The 22,750-nt window shown below is 35.5% G+C and overlaps 1 protein-coding gene across 1 annotated transcript; it reads left to right on the top strand.

Moving 5' to 3' along the window:
* The first annotated feature begins 8,876 nt into the window (after positions 1–8,876).
* On the top strand, positions 8,877–22,027 carry LOC121895739 (GTPase IMAP family member 9-like). Its single transcript, XM_042409161.1, has 3 exons — positions 8,877–8,892; positions 10,658–11,565; positions 22,013–22,027. The coding sequence occupies exons 1-3, from the start codon at positions 8,877–8,879 to the stop codon at positions 22,025–22,027; spliced, it is 939 nt and encodes a 312-aa protein (XP_042265095.1).
* Positions 22,028–22,750: the final 723 nt, after the last annotated feature.

The raw sequence follows: 22,750 nt of genomic DNA, 5'->3' as shown, positions 1-22,750 counted from the left end.
CCACTGTTTACTGTGAAACAATCAGTCCAGCAGAAAAAAGCCTTTGAGACACCTGTTAATCAGTTCAGTTTATTCCAACAACAGTTCCTGTACATCTATACTGCTTTTATTTATGTCTTTTTCCTTTTTTTATTCTAATTTTATCCTGAGACACACAACTGACCTGTGTGGGTGACAAGCAAATCACAGACAGCGGCCAACCAGAGATAAAGGATTTATGGGTTTGTATTTTATTGGAAGTTAATAACAGTAGATATAATGAGGAGGCTAAGCCACAAAAACAGATAACAAAGACGCAGCACTATCAGCACCACGGCCTCAGATGTAACTGAGCATCTTGGCTTTTCCTAACTGATTTAGATTGTGTTGTGTCTGATAGGTTTAATAAGGAAACAGTGAACAGACATGGAGTAACATGTTCAGCAGCAAAAGCTTCTTTATTTTTCTCTAAAAATATTGTACTTTTTACTTCACCACAGTTGTTTGACAGCTATAGTTACTGGTTGCTTTGCAAATCAAGATTTTACCTATAAAAATATGAGCAGCTTTTAAGTTATGATGGATTGTTGTAGATATAAAAAAAACAGTTCATAAAGTAATTTAAATTAGTTCAACATCGACTAGCTAACATTAAAATCCTAGTTATGAGTTTAGATGTCTTCATATTGTTTTTTCGCTGTTTTTTTCTTTTTCTAAAATTCTTTTTTATTTTCTTTAATGTTTTTTATTGTACAGCACCTTATAACTCTTGTTTTGAAAGGCACTTATTTACTTTCTTACTATGATGACTGTTGTATCAGTATTTAACAAGACAGTTAATTGTGGCATGTTACATTTTCTGTCTTAAAGAATATAGTTTTTCATACAAGGAAAATATACTTTATGACTGAATTTATGACTGAAACCAAGTTTACGTTCTTTATTTAAAAATATACATTTTTATATTTTATGAGAAAAAAAGAGGCCACAAGAAAAACATGTGCACTGCATAAAGATACTGTATCAATAGCGAAGTTGTATTATTTGTGAATTTGTGTTTTTTGCTTGTTTTTGTGTTTTTGTTTTGTTGTTGTTACCATCAAACCTCCTCCTCCTCCTCCTCATCCATCTGCCTTTGTTTTAAAGTTGATATTTTGTGGCAGCTTGTTTCATGATTTTTCAACACTTTTGAAAGGAATGTGGTGATAATAATATGAAAAATAACTGACAATGGTATAAAATAAAATGTAATGAAATAAAAGACTCTCAACCTAGTTTATATATTTCAGAGGAAGAATTTAATGCTTTCTGTTCAACAGGGCGTCTCCACCCTGAATAAATTCAGTATACCAGTAGAATATCTATCTTTATCTTTGAACTTTAAACTATGTGGTGAGGAAACCTGACCACAACCACCACCCCCCTTTTTGTGCCCCTTTCTTCTTTGCAGTTACAGCTAGCTCATACTTTCAGTTTTTATTTTGCTTCATCTACTCTCACACACACACACACACTGGGTGGGGCACACTGGTACATATATACATGATGCCTCAGTGGATGAACGCCAGCAGTTATACTGAGAACATTCCACATATAACATCCACAAACAGCTATAAAAGTTTTTACTTTTGATTTCTGTTCAACAGGGTGGAGACGTGTGATTCAGTTTTCAGAATAGGTTAAACTGGAAGGCCAACAGGAACTTCACACAAACACACTGGGTGGCGAGAGTTTGGTATTCGTGCAGCCTCAGTAGATAAACTTGAGCAGTTGTACTGAGTGTGTTTCCACATATAACGTCTGCCACAAAGCAAGCAACTTCATTCAGGTAAGTACTCTATCATGTGTTTTAAATGCAAACAAAACTTTATACATGCCTTAAAGTACTAAATGATGCAGAATTGATCAGTAATTGAACTTTTTGAAGCTCAAAAGTCAGCCTTCAGCTCTAACTTTAAATAATCACTACTCTGTTTTTGTCACATCTCAGTATCAGTACAGAATAGTGAAATATTACTTGTATCTTGTCTTTGTCTTTTCTTCTAATGTTGTAAATCTGACTCACAGAAGCTGATGATGGAGGTTTTTTTTTATTTTTAACACAGTTATGCTGCTTTTATAATATGAATACTATAAAAGATCATTTGCAATAGATCTGTACAGTATATTTCCATCACCACAGTCATTTTCACCCTACTTGAGATGATTTATTATCAGTTCTGATCTGCTGGTTTCATTTCCTTTTTCTTTCAGACTGAACTATTTGTCCTGAAGATGGCAGGTTGGCAAACACCATCTAGAAGAACAATGTCCTGCAGCAGTTTACTTTCCTCATAGAAATATAGTATAATGAGGACGTCCTAGGAGACAGTTTACCTTTTTCATACACTTTTAGTAAATTTCTAACTTCAGTGATTGAGCATGAAACTAAGAGTTGCCTGATCTTATTTGAAGTAAAATTACACAAATGCCTGATTTTTGTATAGTACCTATACATTATATAAACGACATGTGCAGTGCACACTAGTCACTATAAAAAGTCTAAATGTTAATTGAGTCTTTTTAGTTCTGCTATATATTTTTATGAATTTTAGAAGAAAAAAAATACATAACCAACTGACATTTCCCTTTTCTTCTCTTTCTTTCAAATCCAAAAGCGGAAAGTAAGTACATACATTATTTTTTCAAATAGTTTTTTTGTCTTATTTATTTATTTATTTATTGTATTTAAAAGGGACAGTATGCAGCTCAAACAAAAGTTATGCAAAGTTATACGAAAAGAACATGCAAGACATGCAATACAAAACTATACACGTTAGTACATCACTAATGTATGCTAGTCATGAAGACCATAAGATAGAATATCAGAATCAGTGAGTGCAGAGCTGAGCAGCTTTTAAGAGATTTTTTTAAGTTGGTTTTAAAAGCCTTGATAGAGCTGCAGCTCTTCACATCGTCAGGCCGGATGTTCCATTGATTTGTGGCTGTTACAGAGAAAGCTGATCACCCAAATGCAGTACAGTAAAATGGTTTGGTTCAATCTCATATTCTGGAGGATCTAATAGAATTTACTGAGCGAGTGTACACAAAGTCATGTAGTGGAGGAAGGGCCAAACCATTCAAAATTTTATAAACTAGGCACAAATTTGAAAATATTCTAAAATTTTCAAAGATCAGTAAATTGTATTTCTTCAGTACCCTACAGTGATGGAAATGCATTGGCTTCTTATCCAGATTTTTTAGAGTTTGTTTAAGGACTCAAGAGGTCTTATGGCTTCTTATGGCTTATGGTATGATGCAATAAGACATATGGGAAAGAATCATAGCATGCATAAATATCTTGGCTGTGTCCATAGAGACAGTTTCTAACGCAGTGTGGTGCAGTGTTTGTTTTTATATTGGGATAGGTAATAATGAGGCGGGACAGAACATGATAAAGGTCTATGTTAGTACTGAAAACAAGTATAATATTATAATCATTATTTTAATAAGGCTGAAAACCAGGACATTTTAGTGTTTTACAGATATTTGTCGCTATGATGTGTATATGCAGGCTGCTGCTTTTCAATTCATAAAAGACACACCTTCAGGCAGGTAGCCTAGTATGGAGGACCACAAGTGTCACAAAAATAGTAATAAAGCTTTTCATTAATTAATAACTGTTCTACAATAAAAACAGGAATTAATAAATTGGTTTACAAATCAGTTAATCCAGAAAAAGACTAAATAACAAAGTAATTCATTATTTGATATTTTAATGGGCAATAAAAAGAGAAATATTATTATAAAAGAATTTAAAATTAAAATTGTTAAAATTAAAGTATTTACAAAAACAACTTTAATATAGTCAATAAGTACATCATTTAAATAATGAATTCCTGAATAAATATTGTAATTTCAAAATCAATTTGATAATGCAATTTTAAAAAGAAATAAATAACTGGATTCACAAATTGAATTAAGAATACATCTTTTAATCAGGCATTTAAAAGGGAAATTTCCTTTCCCATTTGCATTTACATTTCCTTGCTTCTTTTCCTTATCCTGTTAGCTATTGGATTTGCTGAGTCATTTAGACACTTTGGTCCCTACGCTGCTAAAACAAAGCAAATCGGTCTCCCCCTGATGCCCCCCTCCTGTGAGCAGCTCCATCTTTTCATAAGAAAAGCTTTGTTTTGTCTCATAAGCACAGGTTGTCACAATATGTCTGTGGTTTGATTGTTTGTAGTGATACTCAGGTTTTATTCCAACAAATGTGGGACATTTGAAGGGGATCTTTTAACAGCCAGTATGAACTGGAGGAAAGACTAGAGCGAGGAAAACCTCTTTCAGTGGTTAAATGAGCACCTGACTGTTGTTTTCAGACAGACTTGTGAACTTATCCTTTAATGTAGAATTTCTCTTTTACTGTTACCCCCACCTCAACTTCACAGAGCACAAAATTTGTTGTCACTATCACCGATTAAGGACATAATCTGCTCAACCATCACAAACTCCCTCAGAACAGAAACTTATCACAGCAGGACTGAAGCCCTTCAACAATAAACAACATTGTGTAAAACAAACTACTCAACTGAAACCCTCATTCCTTTATTTGTGTAACATGACTGATAAATTAACAGAAACATTGGATTGAAATTAGTAATTTAACACAAAAAAACACCAGTAATGTTAGGTGCCAGGGCCTAGTAGCAACCTTTTATGAATTCATGAAGTGGGATATTTTGGTAATTCATTTCTAAAAAAAAAAAAAAAAAAACATTTACTCAAAATAGTTCTTTTGAAACATGACTTTACAATATAATTCCCTTTTCCCCCAAATACTAACATGACATTCCTGAAATCTCCACACCACACGATCTTTTTTCTGGTTATTTCCCCTTCTTGTCATCTTTGAGATGAAATGCAATGTCTCATTGTATGCAGGCCGTGCAATTAAACTGGGAGGTACAGACGTCTCTGTTGATGCATCTGGGGTACTGGACATGATCGACACCTTTGACCGGCCTGGTGATGCTTTTGCTGCTGGTACCTATGCAGGCACCGGCACGTATGCAGAAGCATTTGAAGACAAACCTGGGAAGCGCATTCCCAAGGCAGGAGCGTACGCTACTGCAGGAGTGGGCCATGCTCGAGCTGAGTGGAGCGTGTTTGATGCTGAGGCCAAAGGGCCCAACGCCAGTGCAGGAGTTGGAGCCTCTTTGGTGTCTGGTGCCAAAGCCTATGCCAAAGCAGAGGTGGCCAGTGCTTCTGCCTCTGCTGGTCCGCTGAAGGCTACGGTCGGTCTGGCAGCAGACACCGGTGTCACCATTAGCCCAACTCAAATAGAGGCGAAGGTGCTGGGCACAGGCATCTCCATTGGTCGTAAAATGGGTGTTTCCCTGTTTGGCTCTGGGTTTGAATTTGAGTTGTGGTAGAGTGAGGCTTCAAGCCAAATGCAGCTCTCTCTTACTTTGTCTTGTTCCTTCTATTCCAACAATGACACCTTTTTAGTAGCGTTTGAAGTTTTCTGCATTTTAAATAAAACATGACATTTTAAACCTCCACTGAGATATATTTCTTTTCTCCAGTATTTATGGGTGTCTATGTTCTGTGTCTACTGCTTTTAAATAATGGAGAGTGAACATATTAATATATTAGAACCACATATACCAGCTTTTATCATATTGAGCAAAGTGCACGAATAAGACTGTACTTTTACTTGTCAGAGGCCAACATGTCCACCCAGAATGTTCCATCTCCTGCCAACAACTTCCTGTTCCACCCACTGGAACCTCATACTCAAGCGATGTTTACCTCTTATCGTCTCTATTTGACAAACATCTTGCAGCGTGCAGTAGCAGAAAAAGATTTATAGTTGACTTACCGCTAAATGTTTGCGGGACTCAAAACTCAACAACCTCAGTCTGCTGTCGACTTTGTTTACCTAGTTTCATACAGAGAACTGGCTCACAGCTGTTCATATATCCATTACCAACTTTATTTTAAGGTAGGGCCAAAACTGGTGTTTATTTTTAGATTAGAGGGGATTCATTTATAAATCAACCAATGAATTATTTATTTATTTGTTTATAAAATATATTAATCAATTTAAAGAATTAAAGTATTTTAGAAAATCCAAACATTAATTCTGTGACATGAATCCAGCTTCACACAATGCAATATTTAGGAAGCTCTAACCTGCAAAGACAAAAAACTACTCATTATGAAAACAAACTGTTGCTGATGAGTGTATTTCAAATTTAAAATGTTTTACTGACATTATACACTCTTTGCTGCAAGTCCTTATCAAAGCATTCAGTTTGTGTTCACCAGCATGTTCTCCAAGAAAGTTTCAGAGACCCAAGTGGCCAAAAAGCATAAAGAGAAGTAGTTGATTATTTTTCAATGATCAATGCGTGTGGAATCACATGTTTATGATATTTAATCCCATCGTTTTCACAGTTTCTTCATCACTGAGTCCTGGTTCGTCCCTCTTGATTCTCTCACATTCATCAGTCCAAGTGTTACGTCACCCTGGTGGAACCGGGGGAAACGGAGATGATAACACCAACCAAAAATTCTCAAAAGGTCATCTTAGGTTGATTAATTTAATCCCATTTTGTTATTTGCTGTAAACCCACCCTGAGGCCAAAATGTCCCCAGAAAATAAATACATAGGATATTTACAGTAAAGGGTTGTAATTCTTTGTTGCTGATGGTTCTTTGGAGCCTCATGTCATGGTTTCACACAGACCAGCAAGTGGTGGAGAAAGTGCAATATTTTACTCAAGTAAAATTACGGTTACTTCAAATTCAATTTACTCCAGTAAAAGTAAAATGATTTGTATAAAATGTTCATTGATGGTACAATCCTGAACATGTTCATGTTTATGTGTTGCACCCTTAAGTAGACAGGACTCCTTCTTCTTTTTTGCAACTTTATTCCCTGGTGTTGCATATATTCTTTTGCATTAGTTTTTTTTTCAAGCAACCGGAGCTCATACAGCAACCACGTCCACCAGCTAACACACTCTTTACACAACTGCCGCGAACAGACTGATAACGTAAGGTGTCACTGGAGACAAATTCCTTTTGTATAAACAATAACTAAAGCAGAATAATAAACAAAACAAAAAACAAAACAAGATATTCTTTATCTATAGCATCATAAAATTTAGTCTCCCAAACATTTCTAGGTCACAACATATGAACAAAGGATTTACAGGAAACATTGCAGCATGTAATCCACCGTTACTTTCACTGTTCACTCTCCTACAGCCATATCAGAGCTGTATTCATTTAGTGCTAATGCAAACTGAATATTTCCTATTGTAACATATACACTATACAGAACAACATCACAGCGTATATGAACCACACCACCAAGCCCTTATGTCTGTGTGTAGAACTGATTATTAATTACAAATATACAACCACCTTCCTCAGTATGGCCTCACTGCAATTAACTAGAAAAGAGGACAAAACTCAGACAGTGAAGCAAAAATGACAGATCATCATAGTCTCACTGGATAAGTTGTTGCAGGTAATGTATGTGCTGTTTCTGATTGACAGTGTTTTTCTTTGTCGTGTGGACAATGTTGAGTATTTGTTTTAATTAAAAATATCTTTCTATGTAGATAAAAAAAAAAAAGAATGAAAAGCCTGTGACATTTTGTTTTTACAGTCAGCTGAGACTGATGAGAATGTTAGTTTTGCAAGTATTTGGTCATAAAGCAAAGTATTAGAAGAAGTGAAATTTTGGCCTGATGATGGCGCTACATGAAGTTAGTGGGCTCTGTGTGAGAGATTAGCACTTACTCCAGTAACAAGATACCAACACACACAAAGATATACTGTAAAGCCTAAAACCTCTCAGATGCTTTTACTTTTGCTTTCTGTTTACTGTAACAGAGTGGAAATCTGAAACAGTCACACCAGCAGAAATAACCTTTGACAAACCCTTTTAACAGTTAAGTTTAAACCAGCAATTCATCTACAACTTATCTATTCTTCTTTTGCTTATGTCTTTGTTTCTGGCCAACCAGAGATAAGAAATGTATGAGTTTTTATTTTATATTTAAGTTATATTTAACACAAAATATACTGAGGATGCTAAGCCACAAAAACACAGATAAAGAGAACAAAGACTACACTATCATCACTACTTTCATAGATGTAACATCAGCGTAGATAAGTTGTACTTTTGACCTTAAAAGGTCATCAAAGGTCATTATTTTACAGGACTGAAGAAGCAAAAGAGTAAAAGGTTCCAATTTCCAGAAGTGGAATTTAGCACATTTACTAAAGTACTGTTGCACAACTATTTCTTGTATTTAATGTTGGGTTGACACCTGGTGACTGTGAAGGCCATAGCATATGATTCACATCATTTTCATACTCATCAAAGCATTCAGTGACCCTTCGTGCCCTGTGAGTTGGGGCATTGTCATCCTGGAAGAGACCACTCCCATCAGGATAGAAATGTTTTATCATAGGATAAAGATGATCAGTCAGAATAACTTTGTATTGATTTGCAGTGACCCTTCCCTTTAAGGGGACATGTGGACCCAAACCATGCCAGCAAAATGCCCCCCAAAGCATAACAGAGCCACCAGATCCCCTCACTGTAGGGGTCAAGCATTCAGACCTGTACCGGTTTTTCCTTTAATTTGTCACCCGGCAGTAGGAAACACAGACATTGCCATTGGAAAGACCTTTACTTTTTACTGATCAGTTTGACACATATTAAGCTATTATCATGACTGTATGCAGAGTGAATCATTGACTTGATTTAGTTTCACTAGTGCAGCTTGTGGGAGTGGTCTGGTGCATAGCGACACTTATAAGCAGCTGCAGCAGATACAATCTGAACTCTGCATCTTCACTTCAGCTGCAGCATCTACTTGAACCTAAACATGACCAGCAACTTAAGTAAGTCATAATACTACTGTATCCATGTTTTACATACTACCATTATTTGATGGTGGTATAACAGTGATCACTGCTGAATCTAATTTTATGTAGTGTACTATTGTAGCTCCAATACACTAATACCTCTGTAGACTTATACTGGATAGAACTGCAAAGACATTAAGACATTTATTAGTTTGTATTTCTGACCTAACCTCTAGTTCCTTGATTATAATCAGACTGAAAATTCTGGAGTACTTTTAGTTAGTTCAGTTAAAATAATTTTAACTATCAATTTCTTAGTCACTAGGAAAATTTATAGATGTGTGGCATTTTTCAGTCATATGACTGCCATTTCTGCTCTATGGAATCTGAGGAAACAGTTAATATTTTTTGGTATTGTCATGCTGTTTATGCCTTTTGGAGTGAGGTTAAAAAGATGTGCTTTAAAATGAAGTTGTGCTCTCAGCTTAACTTTTTCTCTGCTGTATTGGCTGATGTAACAGAAACTTACAATACTGTAACCGGTTAGTAAATATGGATGTTTACAAGAAAACTCCACAGGACATCTTTAAAGTAAAGCAGAGCATAAGGTGGCAAATACCATTTTTTTACTGATCATGTAAAACGTTCATAAACGTTGTAGTTAGTATCTAGTATAGTTGTGCTAACTAATAATATGACATAAAATATGCATATGAACATTATAAGTGTGCTCTTAATGACTCACTGAAAAAAATGTAGAAGAAAAATAGAAACAAACTTCCGTTTTTACATTTACGACTACAAATTGCATCTAACCTTTGCTGTTTTTGTAATCAAATATTTTTATTCAAATAAAAGAGGAAATAGGTGTAAAAATCCTGTTTTTGATTTTATCACACTTTTAATTTTAGAAAATGTACATGTTACAATAAGTGTTTACACAATCATCATAATGTCAGTTGCCCAAAAACAACATTTTTGAGTAAAAGATGCCATCTAGTGGCCAAAGTAGTTTTGAACCGGAGCAGTGATGAAGTTCAAATGATGTCAACATATATCAACAAATTTCTCTCATTGGGAGGAAGAGGGATGGTGAGAGGTATTAACCCAACAGCTTAAGAGGTTAAAAACACATTTTGTAACATTAGTTTTCTACCTGGGTGCCATTTAATAGTAGAATTATATGTCATATCTAATACATGACAAAATTTGATGAGGAAACTAATTTTGAGTTTTATTAGAGACGTTATTTCTTGATGGAGACTGACAGTATGTGTAACTTAGCTTTATGTTTTACACAATCAAACCTAAAAAATACTACAATAACTCACTACTACACTATATTCTTAGTGTAGATACATTACACCTCTCCAAAATTACACAAAATTGAACACCATGATTTAAAAAAAAACACAAAATGCACCTGCAAATTGACAAATAACTTAAGATTCATAGTGTGTAAAAATAGAATTATAAAGTATTTATATGAACTAACTTCACCCACTGCATCTAAGATAGATCATTATGAATTTGTGCACTTCCTTTTTAAGAGTGTAAGGTACTGTGCACAACAATATGCATTCAGTTACTGCTCCTGGGAAAAGTACCCATTACTTTTGAATTGAGAAACAGAGAGTTGAAGGAATATTTTGCCAACAATGTGTGAAATAATACATTCTTATTCACGGGCTGAAAACTGTAAAAAACCTGATGTTGATGCAGTTTACGGAAGCTTTGGAATACCTAGAATACCATTCTCATGTAATGTTATTTATTCTCCCATACAGTACACAATCATGAGGTGATGAGGATAGTGATGGTGGGAAGACAGGAATTGGAAAGAGTGCCACTGGAAACAGCATCCTGGGAAAAAAGTGCTTTGAATCAAAATGCAGTGCTCAGTCTATGACTGAATACTGTTCTAAGGCCAATGCTGTGGTGCACGGACAACAGGTTGCTGTTATCGACACCCCCGGCCTGTGTGACACCAGACACAGCAAGGATAAAACAACTAAAGACATAAGCCAGTGCATCTCTTATGCTGCTCCTGGACCCCATGTCTTCCTGGTGGTCATCGGGATAGGAAGATTCACAGAGGAAGAAATGAATACAGTGCAGAGGATTCAAGAAATCTTTGGCCAAGCTGCAGACAAATACAGCATGGTGCTCTTCACTCGTGGTGATGACCTTGACGATACTATTGAAAAGTTCTTGGATGAAAGTCCAGACCTGCAGGAACTCGTAGCCAGATGTAACGGCCAGTACCATGTCTTCAAAAACAAGGTGAAGGATGACGCTCAGGTCACCGAGCTGCTCCAGAAGATCAGAAATATAGTCCAGAAGAACGGAGGAAGCCACTACACCAACGAGATGTTCCAAGAGGCCGAGAGGGCAATCGAGGCAGAGAAACAACGCATCCTCAAAGAGAAAGAAGAACAAATACGCAGAGAACAAGAGGAACTGGAGAAAAAACAACAGGAAAAATTTGAAAAAGAGATGAAGAAAATGCTTGCCTTATTTGAGGCTGAGAGAGAGAGGGAGAGGAAACAGAGAGAAGAGGAGAGGAAGAGGGAGAGTAAACAGATAGAGGAGGAGAGGAAGGGGGAGAAGAAGGAGTGGAAGAGGGAGAAGAAGGAGATGGAAGAGCACAGGAAGAGGGAGAGTAAACAGAGAGAGGAGGAGAGGAAGAGAGAGACGGAGGAGATGGAAGTGCACAGGAAGAGGGAGAAGGAGGAGCTTGAGGAGGAGAGGAAGAGGGAGAAGGAGGAGATGGAAGAGCAAAGGAAGAGGGACAAGGAGGAGCTTGAGGAGGAGAGGAAGAGGGAGAAGGAGAAGATGGAGGCAGAGAAAAAGGGAGAAAAAGAAGAGAAAGAAAGGGAGATGAAGAAGATAAACGAATTACAGGAAAAGCTTGAAAGAGAAAACAAAGAGGAAAGAGAAAGGTTGCAGCAAAAGCATGAAGCTGAGGCCAGACAGGAAGCTGAGAGGTCTAATCCACTGTATCATCTGGGTAAAATTGTCCACCATGTTGGAGAGTTTTTTAAGAGCTTATTCTAATTTGGAGTGGTCCCATATTCAGGCAGTTAATCTAAACAAAAACTCCTGAAGCCCCTACACACTCATTTATCTATATGAATGATTAAGCTTATTGTATTTGTTGAGGTAGAGCTCTACTGTAGATTAGTAAGGCTTAGTCACTCATCATATCATGGTTGTACGTCTTCTTTCTCTCTTCACATATATTTTTGAAAATGGCCTTAAGAGATATTTAGTGTGCGTTAACATTTGACAGTATTAAATGCTGTCATTTAAGTGTGTCTTTACATTTATATTCTCATTTAACCACCGTACTTGTTGTGTTGTGTTCTGCAGAGATATCCATGAATAGAAAACGTTCTCACCCTCCTCTGATGGATGATTACTTTTGATGTGGCGCCACTTACTGGGTGTAGAATTAATATTTCCATCAGAATCTACTCATTTCTTCTCTGTGGTCACTCTGGTTTACTGGTTTGTATTATAACTTGTCTTTGATTTAGTTTTAATTTTTGTTTGTCATCAAAGCATTTATTTCATGAATGTATGTTTATGATTTATGCCACTCAAGAACAAAGATGTGATTCTGTACCAACTGAACTAAAAATAAAAGTGTCATATTAAGACTAAACCCAATAAAAAGATGGAAATCCTGACATGTTTCACTGTTCAATCAAGAGTTCAAAGGTCACAGTCAATGCTTTTTCGGGAACTTACATTGAACTAGATTTGGATACCCTGAAACAGTCCAATTCATTTTTAATGGCTGAAGAGCAGGAAATAATAAACTGATTTAATCTAAAATGTTTTTAAAAGTGCAGCTTTCTTCTCCTCACAAACTCCCTGTAGGGAGTATAAAAGTGGCAAAATGTTTGTTCCAAATGTGGTAGTTAAGAATTTGAAAATAATTAGATTTTTCAGAAACATGATTTTATTTCTTTTCAGAGCTATGCAATTATATGTCTTATATATTTTATTTCCTTAATACATAATTTTATTGTTATTTGGTTATTTTGTTAAGGTTATTACTGTGGAGAATATCCAGCCAGAATGTAAACCGTACAAATAGGTAATGTGTATTCTTTTTCTGGGTTGATTGTGCGTCGATCTATTGGTAATGCCTCATGACTCCAGTAGGGGGAATCGCGCTCTCTGCCTTACTCAATACAAACGAGTGAAAACGAGAGAAGTGTGCGGGTTTCTTCATCCCTCTTCCCTCACTATTTTCCCTGTTTTAAGGTAATTACCGTACTTAAAGCACTATAAACTTAGCGATACACATTGTTGATACTTATTTCGTCATTGTTGTTCATTGCGAGCGAAAGAGGTGAATTTTGTACTTTTATATTGTTAAAGAGTTTCGGGCTAACTCATTCACCGTGTAAGCTAGCTACTGCTATTGTCCCAATGTAGCATCCGACTGTTCCGCCATTTTCTGCATTAAAGTTTGTCTGTAAGGTTTAAAAACATTATTTTATTATGGTAAAAGGTCAGTTCATGTGTTAGGTACAATATGAAAGTTAAGAAGGTAAATGTATTTCATTTAAGTTACAGTTTATGTTGGTTCAAAATATAATTTACATTATTTAGAAAAAAACAGGATAACTTAGGAACTTGTGGAAACTGTGGTCCTGAGACTGAGTGTATTCCGACTGAGAAAATATGTGAATTTGGTTGTACTGTACATAATTAAGACTCAATACAAACGAGTGAAAACGAGAGAAGTGTGGGTTTCTTCATCCCTCTTCCCTCACTATTTTCCCTGTTTTAAGGGCACAACACAAACATGGATATGCACATGCATTTCATGGGACCGTTGCTTGGTATTAAAAAAATGTTTCCTTCACTCCTGTTCAGTGTTCCTACTCTTCATCCTGAGATTGATACACTGCTTTATATGAAAAAGTATTTCTTTACACACACACACACGCATATGCACATCATTTATGTTTTTTTAACTATTGCCTTGCATTTAAAACTATCAAAAGATGTTTGTTCTAGGACCCAAGCCAAGGAAGAAGTGACGTATTTATGGTCACCATGTGGCCATGTATAAATTACTTTATAGTTTTGCTCATCACTCCTGAACTGTGAGGTACAAAAGAAAAATTATATCCATTAATGGGGCCAATGTGAAACTGGAACTTCTTGGTTGTTCCAGAAATAAGAAAAAATAAATAAATACAGTAGATGTAGACGTTAATGTTGTCACAACACAACTAAAATCAAAGCCTTGGAACATGACCTCTGTCAACAACATGTAGTGTGGACGTCCAGTCTGAGTAGTACCGTGTAGAGACAGAAGACTTTTTTCTTTCTTTTTTTATTTTTTAAACTTTGGACTTCATTCCACGATGACCCATCAAGGAGGAATATGAATATAGTTACACATGAAAAAACAAAAGAAACAGACATAAAGTAAAATACCAGAAGAGGATTGGTCTACGAGATCAAATGCTTTTTTGTAATCTTCAAAAGCACATGTTCTTTTCCTCTGGTGAAGGTAAAAATCAACCAAAGACTTTGAAAAGATGTGCTATCGTTGAATAGTGCTGCCTACATCCATCCTGCTCTTCTCCCAGAATTCTGCACCTTTCTGTTTACACAAACAGCCTGCCGTTTATTGTAGCAGTGACGAGGTCACCAGGATAGATAGGCTACAGCTATGGAAATAGATTATTATTTACTTTTTAGGTGTTTGTTTATTTATTCTTATTTTTCCACATAGTTCTGGTTTATTATGAGGCACTGGCTATTTTTCTTGGATTAGCTGAAACACAATTTTAGGAGTAATAATCAGAAAATGATCATGAACACGTTAAATTTAAATTCATTTATTAAATTCAAATGCATTCTATGATTACATGTCGTTTGTCTAATACATCATAAGCAGTGATTTAGAACTGTGGTTAATAGGGTGTGCCTGAATACTAATACGTTATTCGGCAAAGCACATATAGTGGGTTTTTTATGAACATTTATTTCGTACAAATATTTACTTGTTTTCGAGTGAGAAAAAAAAAGTTAATTACCAGCACGCAAGTCGGTTAAATCGCTATCTCAGACTCTATCCTCTGCTCTGCTGTTACGTCTATCAGCAGGTCTCAACGAGGGGAGTCACATCCACCTGCTAGATGACCACATTTCATTATTTGGACATCACTCCCGGTGCTCCCCAGAGATAAAGCTGAGCTACTGACACACGCTTAGTGCTCCCAAGGGACTCTCCATAACCTGTTGTTCTTTCCACAAAGTTAGGTTGTAGAAAATAGGCAATAAATGACACGTACAAAGCAAGAATCGCCTTTGAAGTTCTTCTCTACATGTTACACACTGCGCTGTCTCTGTGTTATGGGTGTATAAATAAGTAAAGGTCTGTCTGCGCGTCTGTGATACACTCTGTTTTAGTTCAGTAGTCAGCGCAGTCATCTATGATCTGGGAGACTCCAGTTGGAGACCCGATGTGGGGACCTCCTTCGTAAGGTAGTTTATTCATAAACACTTATTGTAACACTTAAATTTTCTAAAATTAAAAGTGTGATCAAATCAAAAACAGGATTTTTACACCTATTTCCTCTTTTATTTGAATAAAAATACAAATATAAATAATTTTGCTGCCTCAACAAATATAGATACAAATACAAATACTGGGCTCATAGAGCATGTGCACCAGAGACTTCCACTGGCTGAGTTGGCTCACTCCCAGTTTAGCCTTGCACTAACATGAGTATTTAAGTATTTACTCTCACTGCAAGAAGGAGGAGACAAAAGCTCCAAACTGCAGGTTTAAATACCATATAAAAATATAATATAGAGTAAAATAAAAACAAAACTGAGAACAGAGACAAAGGTTATTGCTGTAACTGTATTTTGTATTGAATTTACACTGTACAATAACAGTAATATACTGTAATATAGAATATATAATTGTGCAAATCAAGTAGAAAAGCTGTTGGTTGGATTAGAGTCTGTCCTCCTAAGAAAAACAACACAATAGGTTATAATGTCAGTTGCCCAAAAACAATATTTTTGAGTAAAAGATGCCATCTAGTGGCCGAAGTAGTTTTGACCCGGAGCAGTGATGAAGTTCAAATGATGTCAACATATATCAACAAATTTCTCTCATTGGGAGGAAGAGGGATGGTGAGAGGTATTAACCCAACAGTGGAACGCGTTTCATTTCCCGTTTCTAACCACAAGTTGGGACAGTTTTTAAAACAACGTGACTACAATCTTCCCCTAACCTTAACCCCATGGTTATTATTGTAGCCATGACAACAAAGGTCACCTAATTTTAAGGACTTAGTAACTTTAAAGGCCCCCTCCACTCAAAAATGTTTTTCTTCTTGTTCCTACACTTGCATGTTTGAGCTTCACTGTGCAGAATGATGTATTTCCAGAGTTTGACACTAGAAGAATGTTTTGACATTCATCTGCTGAAAGAGGAAAGTTTCTGTGTGCTCATTGAAAGTCTGATTATAAGGAGCGGGCCTATGTGCAGGATTTGTGATACCACGACTAGTTTGGAAGCCAGTCCTGGTCCAATATTTAATTTATACAAGTGTGATGTGAAAACTTGAAGCCTCCAGTACACAAACACTGAGTGTGGACTTTACAGTGAAGTAGGAGACATCTTGTGTCCAGCAGTTACTTGTGAAATGAAATATATTTGCATATTCATAGATTCTGGATTTTTCATTGAGTGAGAAGGAGGAGATGTTATTTATTTTCATGTGGTAACTGAACATTTTTTAGTGGAAAAAAACGTGTCAGACACAAATTATTATTCCAAGCAGAGGATTTTTGTATGTTCTAAAACATATCTGGATGGGATCTTTAACAATGCAGTGTGATTAATACACTTGTTCTTTTATTTAATGTAACATTTTGAATGCAGGATTTTTACTTGTGACAAAGTACTTCTACACGGTGGTATTGCTACTTTTATTTAAGTAAAATATCTTTTATTTATCTAAAATACTTTCACCACTGACAAAACTGCTTGTACAAAACATGAAAGCATGTTGCAACTTTGTTAAGAAAATGAATATGAATAAAGTTCATTGTTATTATAAAAAAAACACATTATTTAAGAACTGCATTTTCTTGAATTATTTTTTGTTTTATATTTTTATTCTGTGTTGCAAACACATTTTGAAAGTCTTGTTGAACTACTTTATAGTATGTTAATCTGGCATTTTATATCTTTGTAACACACTTTGTAACCTGACAGGTGCTATATAATTTTTTTTTTTTTAAATATAAAATAACAAATAACTTTGAATGCCCTGTGAGGCACTTTGCAACGTTTGTTTTAAAAAATTCCCTATAAATAAAGATTGTGACTCGCGGAGCACATGTGCTTTTTTTTTCTTTTTGTGAAAATCTGCTCCAGGAGCTAAATTTGCTGATAAGACAGCAGCTAAACTTGTTTGTTCTAGCAACACTTTTGGTTGTCAAGACCATTTTGTTGAGTTGACTTCTTCTTCGTCTCATTTCATCAAAAGAAGATGTACAAATATGGAATAAAGTCCAGCTCCTGTGTGCTCGGGAGGCTGAAGAGGAGGAGAGAGGAGGAGTCAATAACAGTTTTTCAAACAACAAGGGAAGAATTAAAAAACATAGTTGGACAAGACACATCGAGGTAAGAATTATGCTTTTGTAAAGATGGAAAAAATATGAAGACTAACCCCTGCATCTCTATTTAAACCACTGGTTCACATTTTTTAACTCTTACATATTGTTCATATTCTGACCCTGCACAGAATCCCCTCATAATTAGTCTCTATACCAAACGTCTGAACCACAAATCTATTATTCTTTCACACATATCAGTCACCAATAAATGGCTGATCAGTCCTTAATGAAGCTTTTAGAGAGCAGCATTCTTTATGTGTTTATGGAGAAAAAACATTTACAATCGCACTACATTCTGGTTCTTCGTTACCTAAACAGGAGAACATATCAACTGTCATGTTTTTAATGAATGTTATTGTATGAATGCAACAGTGTTATTTAATGTTGATTTTGAATTTTTGTATAAATGTTCAGTAAAAAAAATGTGCATCAGATGCACAAAGATAAAAAGGTTTCTGGGTCACTTTAGGAAAACTCACAACATTTCAGGCTAAAATAAAAGGGTGTTTTTACTGCTCTCAAATGAAAAATGGGTCAAATGTGACCTGAACAGTATGTAAGGGCTGAAGGACGTGTTCACAGTTTTTCAAGTCAGCCTTAAAACAAGTCAGGTGTCAAATGAACATTGAAATATGTTTTTCTTGCTGTACTCATTCCTCCTGTTCATACTGGCCATTAGAAGATCCCTTCATAATGTTTCAATGTAAGTGATGGATGCATTTAAATTCCCTTTTATCTAAAGCTAATATGAAGCCTTAGTCATCCAAATGAGTCAAATCAAGTAGATATCTTTCAACGTTACAATCTTTTTAGTGCCAAAGTTCCTGTTTTTGTTACTACACTTCCGCCACAGCTCAACAGGGAAACATGTGGCTGTTGCTTTAAGACAGATAACAGGGTTTTTAGTCTGCTGGCTCAGAGTAAATCCTAGAGAATTACATTTTGTGACCAGTTCCTTCTCTGAGCCTTAGATACTATAACTAAAATTTCATGCTAAACAAAGGGTGTCATTTATGTGCTAACATGTCTTTATGGAAAAAGATATGTAGGAAAAACATTAAGATACACACTTCTACCCCTCAAATTCATCATCATCATCATCATCATCATCATCATCATCATCATCATCATATTGTGGGTGTAGATAAAGCTATGCACTGTCCAAACCACAGAGGGGGAGGGATACATTAAATTGGGCATCTTCAGCTTCCTGATTGATCAGACAGACAGAGGCAGTTCTCCTGCAGCTTATACAGAATGCTGCTGTATGTATTTTAACCAGGACTAAGAAAAGTGCACATATCACACCTGTTCTTAAATCCTTGCATTGGCTTCCATTAAATGCTAGAATAGACTTTAAATTCCTCCTATTTGTCTACAAGGTGTTGAATGGCCCTGCTGCAAATTATATTAAAGCATAATATTTGAATCTTAAAAATTGTAATGATGTAAAATGCAGATAAATTATGTAAAAAATGATACATGTAAGATGTGATATTAACATGACATCTTAGACACATCTAAAGTCATGTTTTAACAGGTTTTCAGTTCATTTGAGTCATGTTTTTATCAACATTATAAGGAAACGTATCAGGCAGGTTGCAAAATTTGTAAAATATTCACTGACAATGTACTGACATTTGTTTTCCCTACACTATCCGCTTGTAGTAACTTAAGTATGATTGAACTTTTGGTTATGGTTACGCACTTGCAGCACTTGGTTAAGATTAGAGAAAGATCCTGGTCTATAGGTTCAATACTGAACAAGACAAAGAGTCAACATCCCTGCTAGTGATTCTGTCTGACTGTACTTAGAGGAAAAGTTAAAGGATAAAGCTCATCCTACTCTACGTTTTTCCTATAATCAAAAAATCCCATGAAAATACCAAATCAATAATCAATCAATTCTACTAAGTGCTATGCCTATGGCTCCATGAGCTCTATACCACAGAACTGCATTGTTGTCCAAAGACTATTAAAAACACATCAGTGAGTCACAGCGTGTTCCTTCATCACCACAAATATGGGCACTGTAGTTTATTTGAATCAATCCCAGACACATCGTCCTGCTACTGTTATTACTCACTGCTACCACAGCATTGTTGATTTTGGTCTATTTATGGGATTTGTTGAAAATAATTAAGAATAACATCAGCCTTACACTTTAAGGGATCATCCAAGTTGTGACAATTCATCCTGTAGGTCACATGATTGTGTGCACCAAATTCCATGGCAATCCATCCAATAGCTGACGAGACATTTCACTCAAAACCTTTCATGTGAAATTCATGCTGGCACTGGAGGAAATGACAGGGTAGCACCAAAAGCAGTGGGATTCATCGTCTAGACACAACGAAAGTCTGAACAAAATTTCATATCAATGTTTCCAATAGTTGTTGAGATATTTCAGTCTGGTCTGACATCACCAGAGCCACGGCACTACCAAAAAACTCAGTCACGAGATGCAATATGTTTACTTTATTAACATTTCACCAAAACCACAATTTTTCACTGATGTAAACCAAAGTGTCTCTGTAGCCTAAACCTTTAACCACACTTGTGTGGTGGAAAAATCTTCAAATGGGCCAATAAATCTTCAAGTCACTCACAACTTAGCATTAAACTCAAAACTTATAAGAGAAAGACTAAAAAAAAATACACTTGAAGCTGGTAGAGTTCAGTGTGAAAAGGTTTACTGTGCATAAAGAGCAATACAAAGCAAAACGAGGCCTTTATCCTGGGATAAAAAACCTAATGCAAAATCATAAAACATGATATTATATACCCTTCATAACCCCTCATATTGTGTAGCTTATTTTTTAGACTCCACCTTGTTTTTTTCAATCATATTCAACCATTTGGTCATTATTGCTGAGTTCATGAGTGACCTTGACGCTTTGGTGATAATACAAGTATGATTTATGTTGGAAATAATACTGTCTCAGCATCTTTCGCCTTTTTCTCAAAATAAAAACGACCTGGCGGCCTTAAATCATCTCACACAGAAAACCAAAATGCTACACCACAAATTAGCCTTCTTGCTAACTCTCTGGGAACTTTCTCTTATTGACATAATGTTATCTTTGCACACTCACTGGCACATCCGTTTGATCATGGGAAGGTAGTTTCCATCACACTTGGATCTCAGAATGCAAATCTTGGTCTCCAGTGTCGGAGTCCTGCTTTGTGTGATCATGATCCACCCTGACCACCTTCCTATGACTTCCACAGAGTATAAAAACATAGCACTTTTTTTTACAAGAAAAAACATTGCCAGTGAAGATAGTCAAATGTTTCCCTATGTTAAATGTTAAACATATGAAAGGAAAACAAATTTATAGTATATAAATGTAATTTCTAGGAGCCAGAGTTGCTTCATTTCATCAAAACAATGTCAGTCAAATTTGAGACTTTTGATTCATATCTTATACTGCACTGTAACTTTTATTCTCCTGTTTTATCTGTCTTATTCTAATTTAGCTTATATTTATTTCCAATCTAATACTTTTTTAACTGTATTTAAATGCCTTTTTATATTGCCTTGTGTTGCTTTTAGTAAATGTCTAACTTCACTTGACTGTTTTTTAAAACAGACTGACAGCCACAATTACCTACCGAATTATACAGAATGTCATTTACTACAGAACGGTTTTATCCTTCCCACTTCAACTTCTCAGAAACTCATCATAGCAGGACTGAAGTCCTTCAACAATAATAACATTGTGAAAAAAAAACTACTCAACTGAAACCAATATTCCAATATTTGTGTAATACGACTGATAAATTAACAGAAACATTGGATTGAAATTAGTAATTGAACACAAAAAACACATGTAATGTTGGGTACCAGGGCCTAGTGAAAAAGGAGAGGAGCAACCTTTTATAAAGTCATAAAGTGGGATATTTTGGTAATTAATTTCTAAACAATAACATTCTCTCAAAATTTCACTTTTGAAACATGACTTTACAATGTAATTCTCTTTTCTCCAAAGGTTACATTTTCTGTCTTAAACAATATAGTTTTTTTTAATACAAAGAAAATATACTGATTTATGACTGAAAGTTTACATTTTGTATTTAAATATATACATTTTAATATTTTATGAGAAAAAACAGAGGCCACAAGAAAAACATGTGCACTGCATAAAAAATACTTTATCAATAGCAAAGTTGTATTAAATGAATTTGTGTTTTGTTCAGTTTTTTGCTTGTTTTTTTTATTTTTGTTTCATTGTTGTTGTTACCATCAAACTCCCTCCTCCTCCTTGACCTGCTTTTGTTTTAAAGTTGATATTTTGGGCAGATTGTTTCATGAGTTTTCAACACTTTTGAAAGGAATGTGGTGATAATAATATAAAATATAACTGACAATGGTATAAAATAAAAAATGTAATGAAATAAAAGTGTCTCAACCTAGTTTGTATATTTCAGAGGAAGAATAGAGTGTAATCAGCAGTTTTAACTTTTTCTCTCTGTTCAACAGGGTGAAGACGTGTGACTCAAATCGAAACTTTCCACTTCAGAAAACAACTTTCAGAGCAAGTTATAAAAACAGGAAGGCCAACAGGAATCCTGATTCCAGACAGGTACCGACCATCCCTGTGGGACTTTTGGCACCTGTTCTACTTGCATTTAAGTCATGTTGAAGTGTTTAAACAAACATACAGACATGTGTATATTACTGTCATACAGTGTAGGTGAAAAGAAAAGTTCTGCTTAAATTGAAACTTATAAATGTGTGATGTGAAAACCTAAAGCCCCCAGTGCACAAACACTGAGAATGGACTTCACAGTGAAGTAGGGGACATCTTCCATCCCTCGTCCAGGCGAGGTATTATTATTTAACGTAATGTGTTACTTGTGCAAATTCCTGATTGGGTTTCAATTTGAGTTGTGGTAGAGTGAGGCTTCATTCCAAATGCAGCTCTCTCTTACTTTGTCTTGTTCCTTCTATTCCAACGATGACACCTTTTTAGTAGCGTTTGAAGTTTTCTGCATTATAAATAAAACATGACATTTTAAACCTCCACTGAGATATATTTCTTTTCTCCAGTATTTATGTGTGTCTATGTTCTGTGTCTACTGCTTTTAAATAATGGAGAGTGAACATATTAATATGTTAGAACCACATATACCAGCTTTTATCATATTGAGCAAAGTGCACAAATAAAGACTGTACTTTTACTTGTCAGAGGCCAACATGTCCACCATGATTGCTCCA

The sequence above is a fragment of the Thunnus maccoyii genome, chromosome 4, assembly GCF_910596095.1.
Source record: "Thunnus maccoyii chromosome 4, fThuMac1.1, whole genome shotgun sequence".
NCBI classification, from domain to species: Eukaryota; Metazoa; Chordata; class Actinopteri; order Scombriformes; family Scombridae; genus Thunnus; species Thunnus maccoyii.
This window is presented reverse-complemented; position numbering and strand designations above follow the sequence as displayed.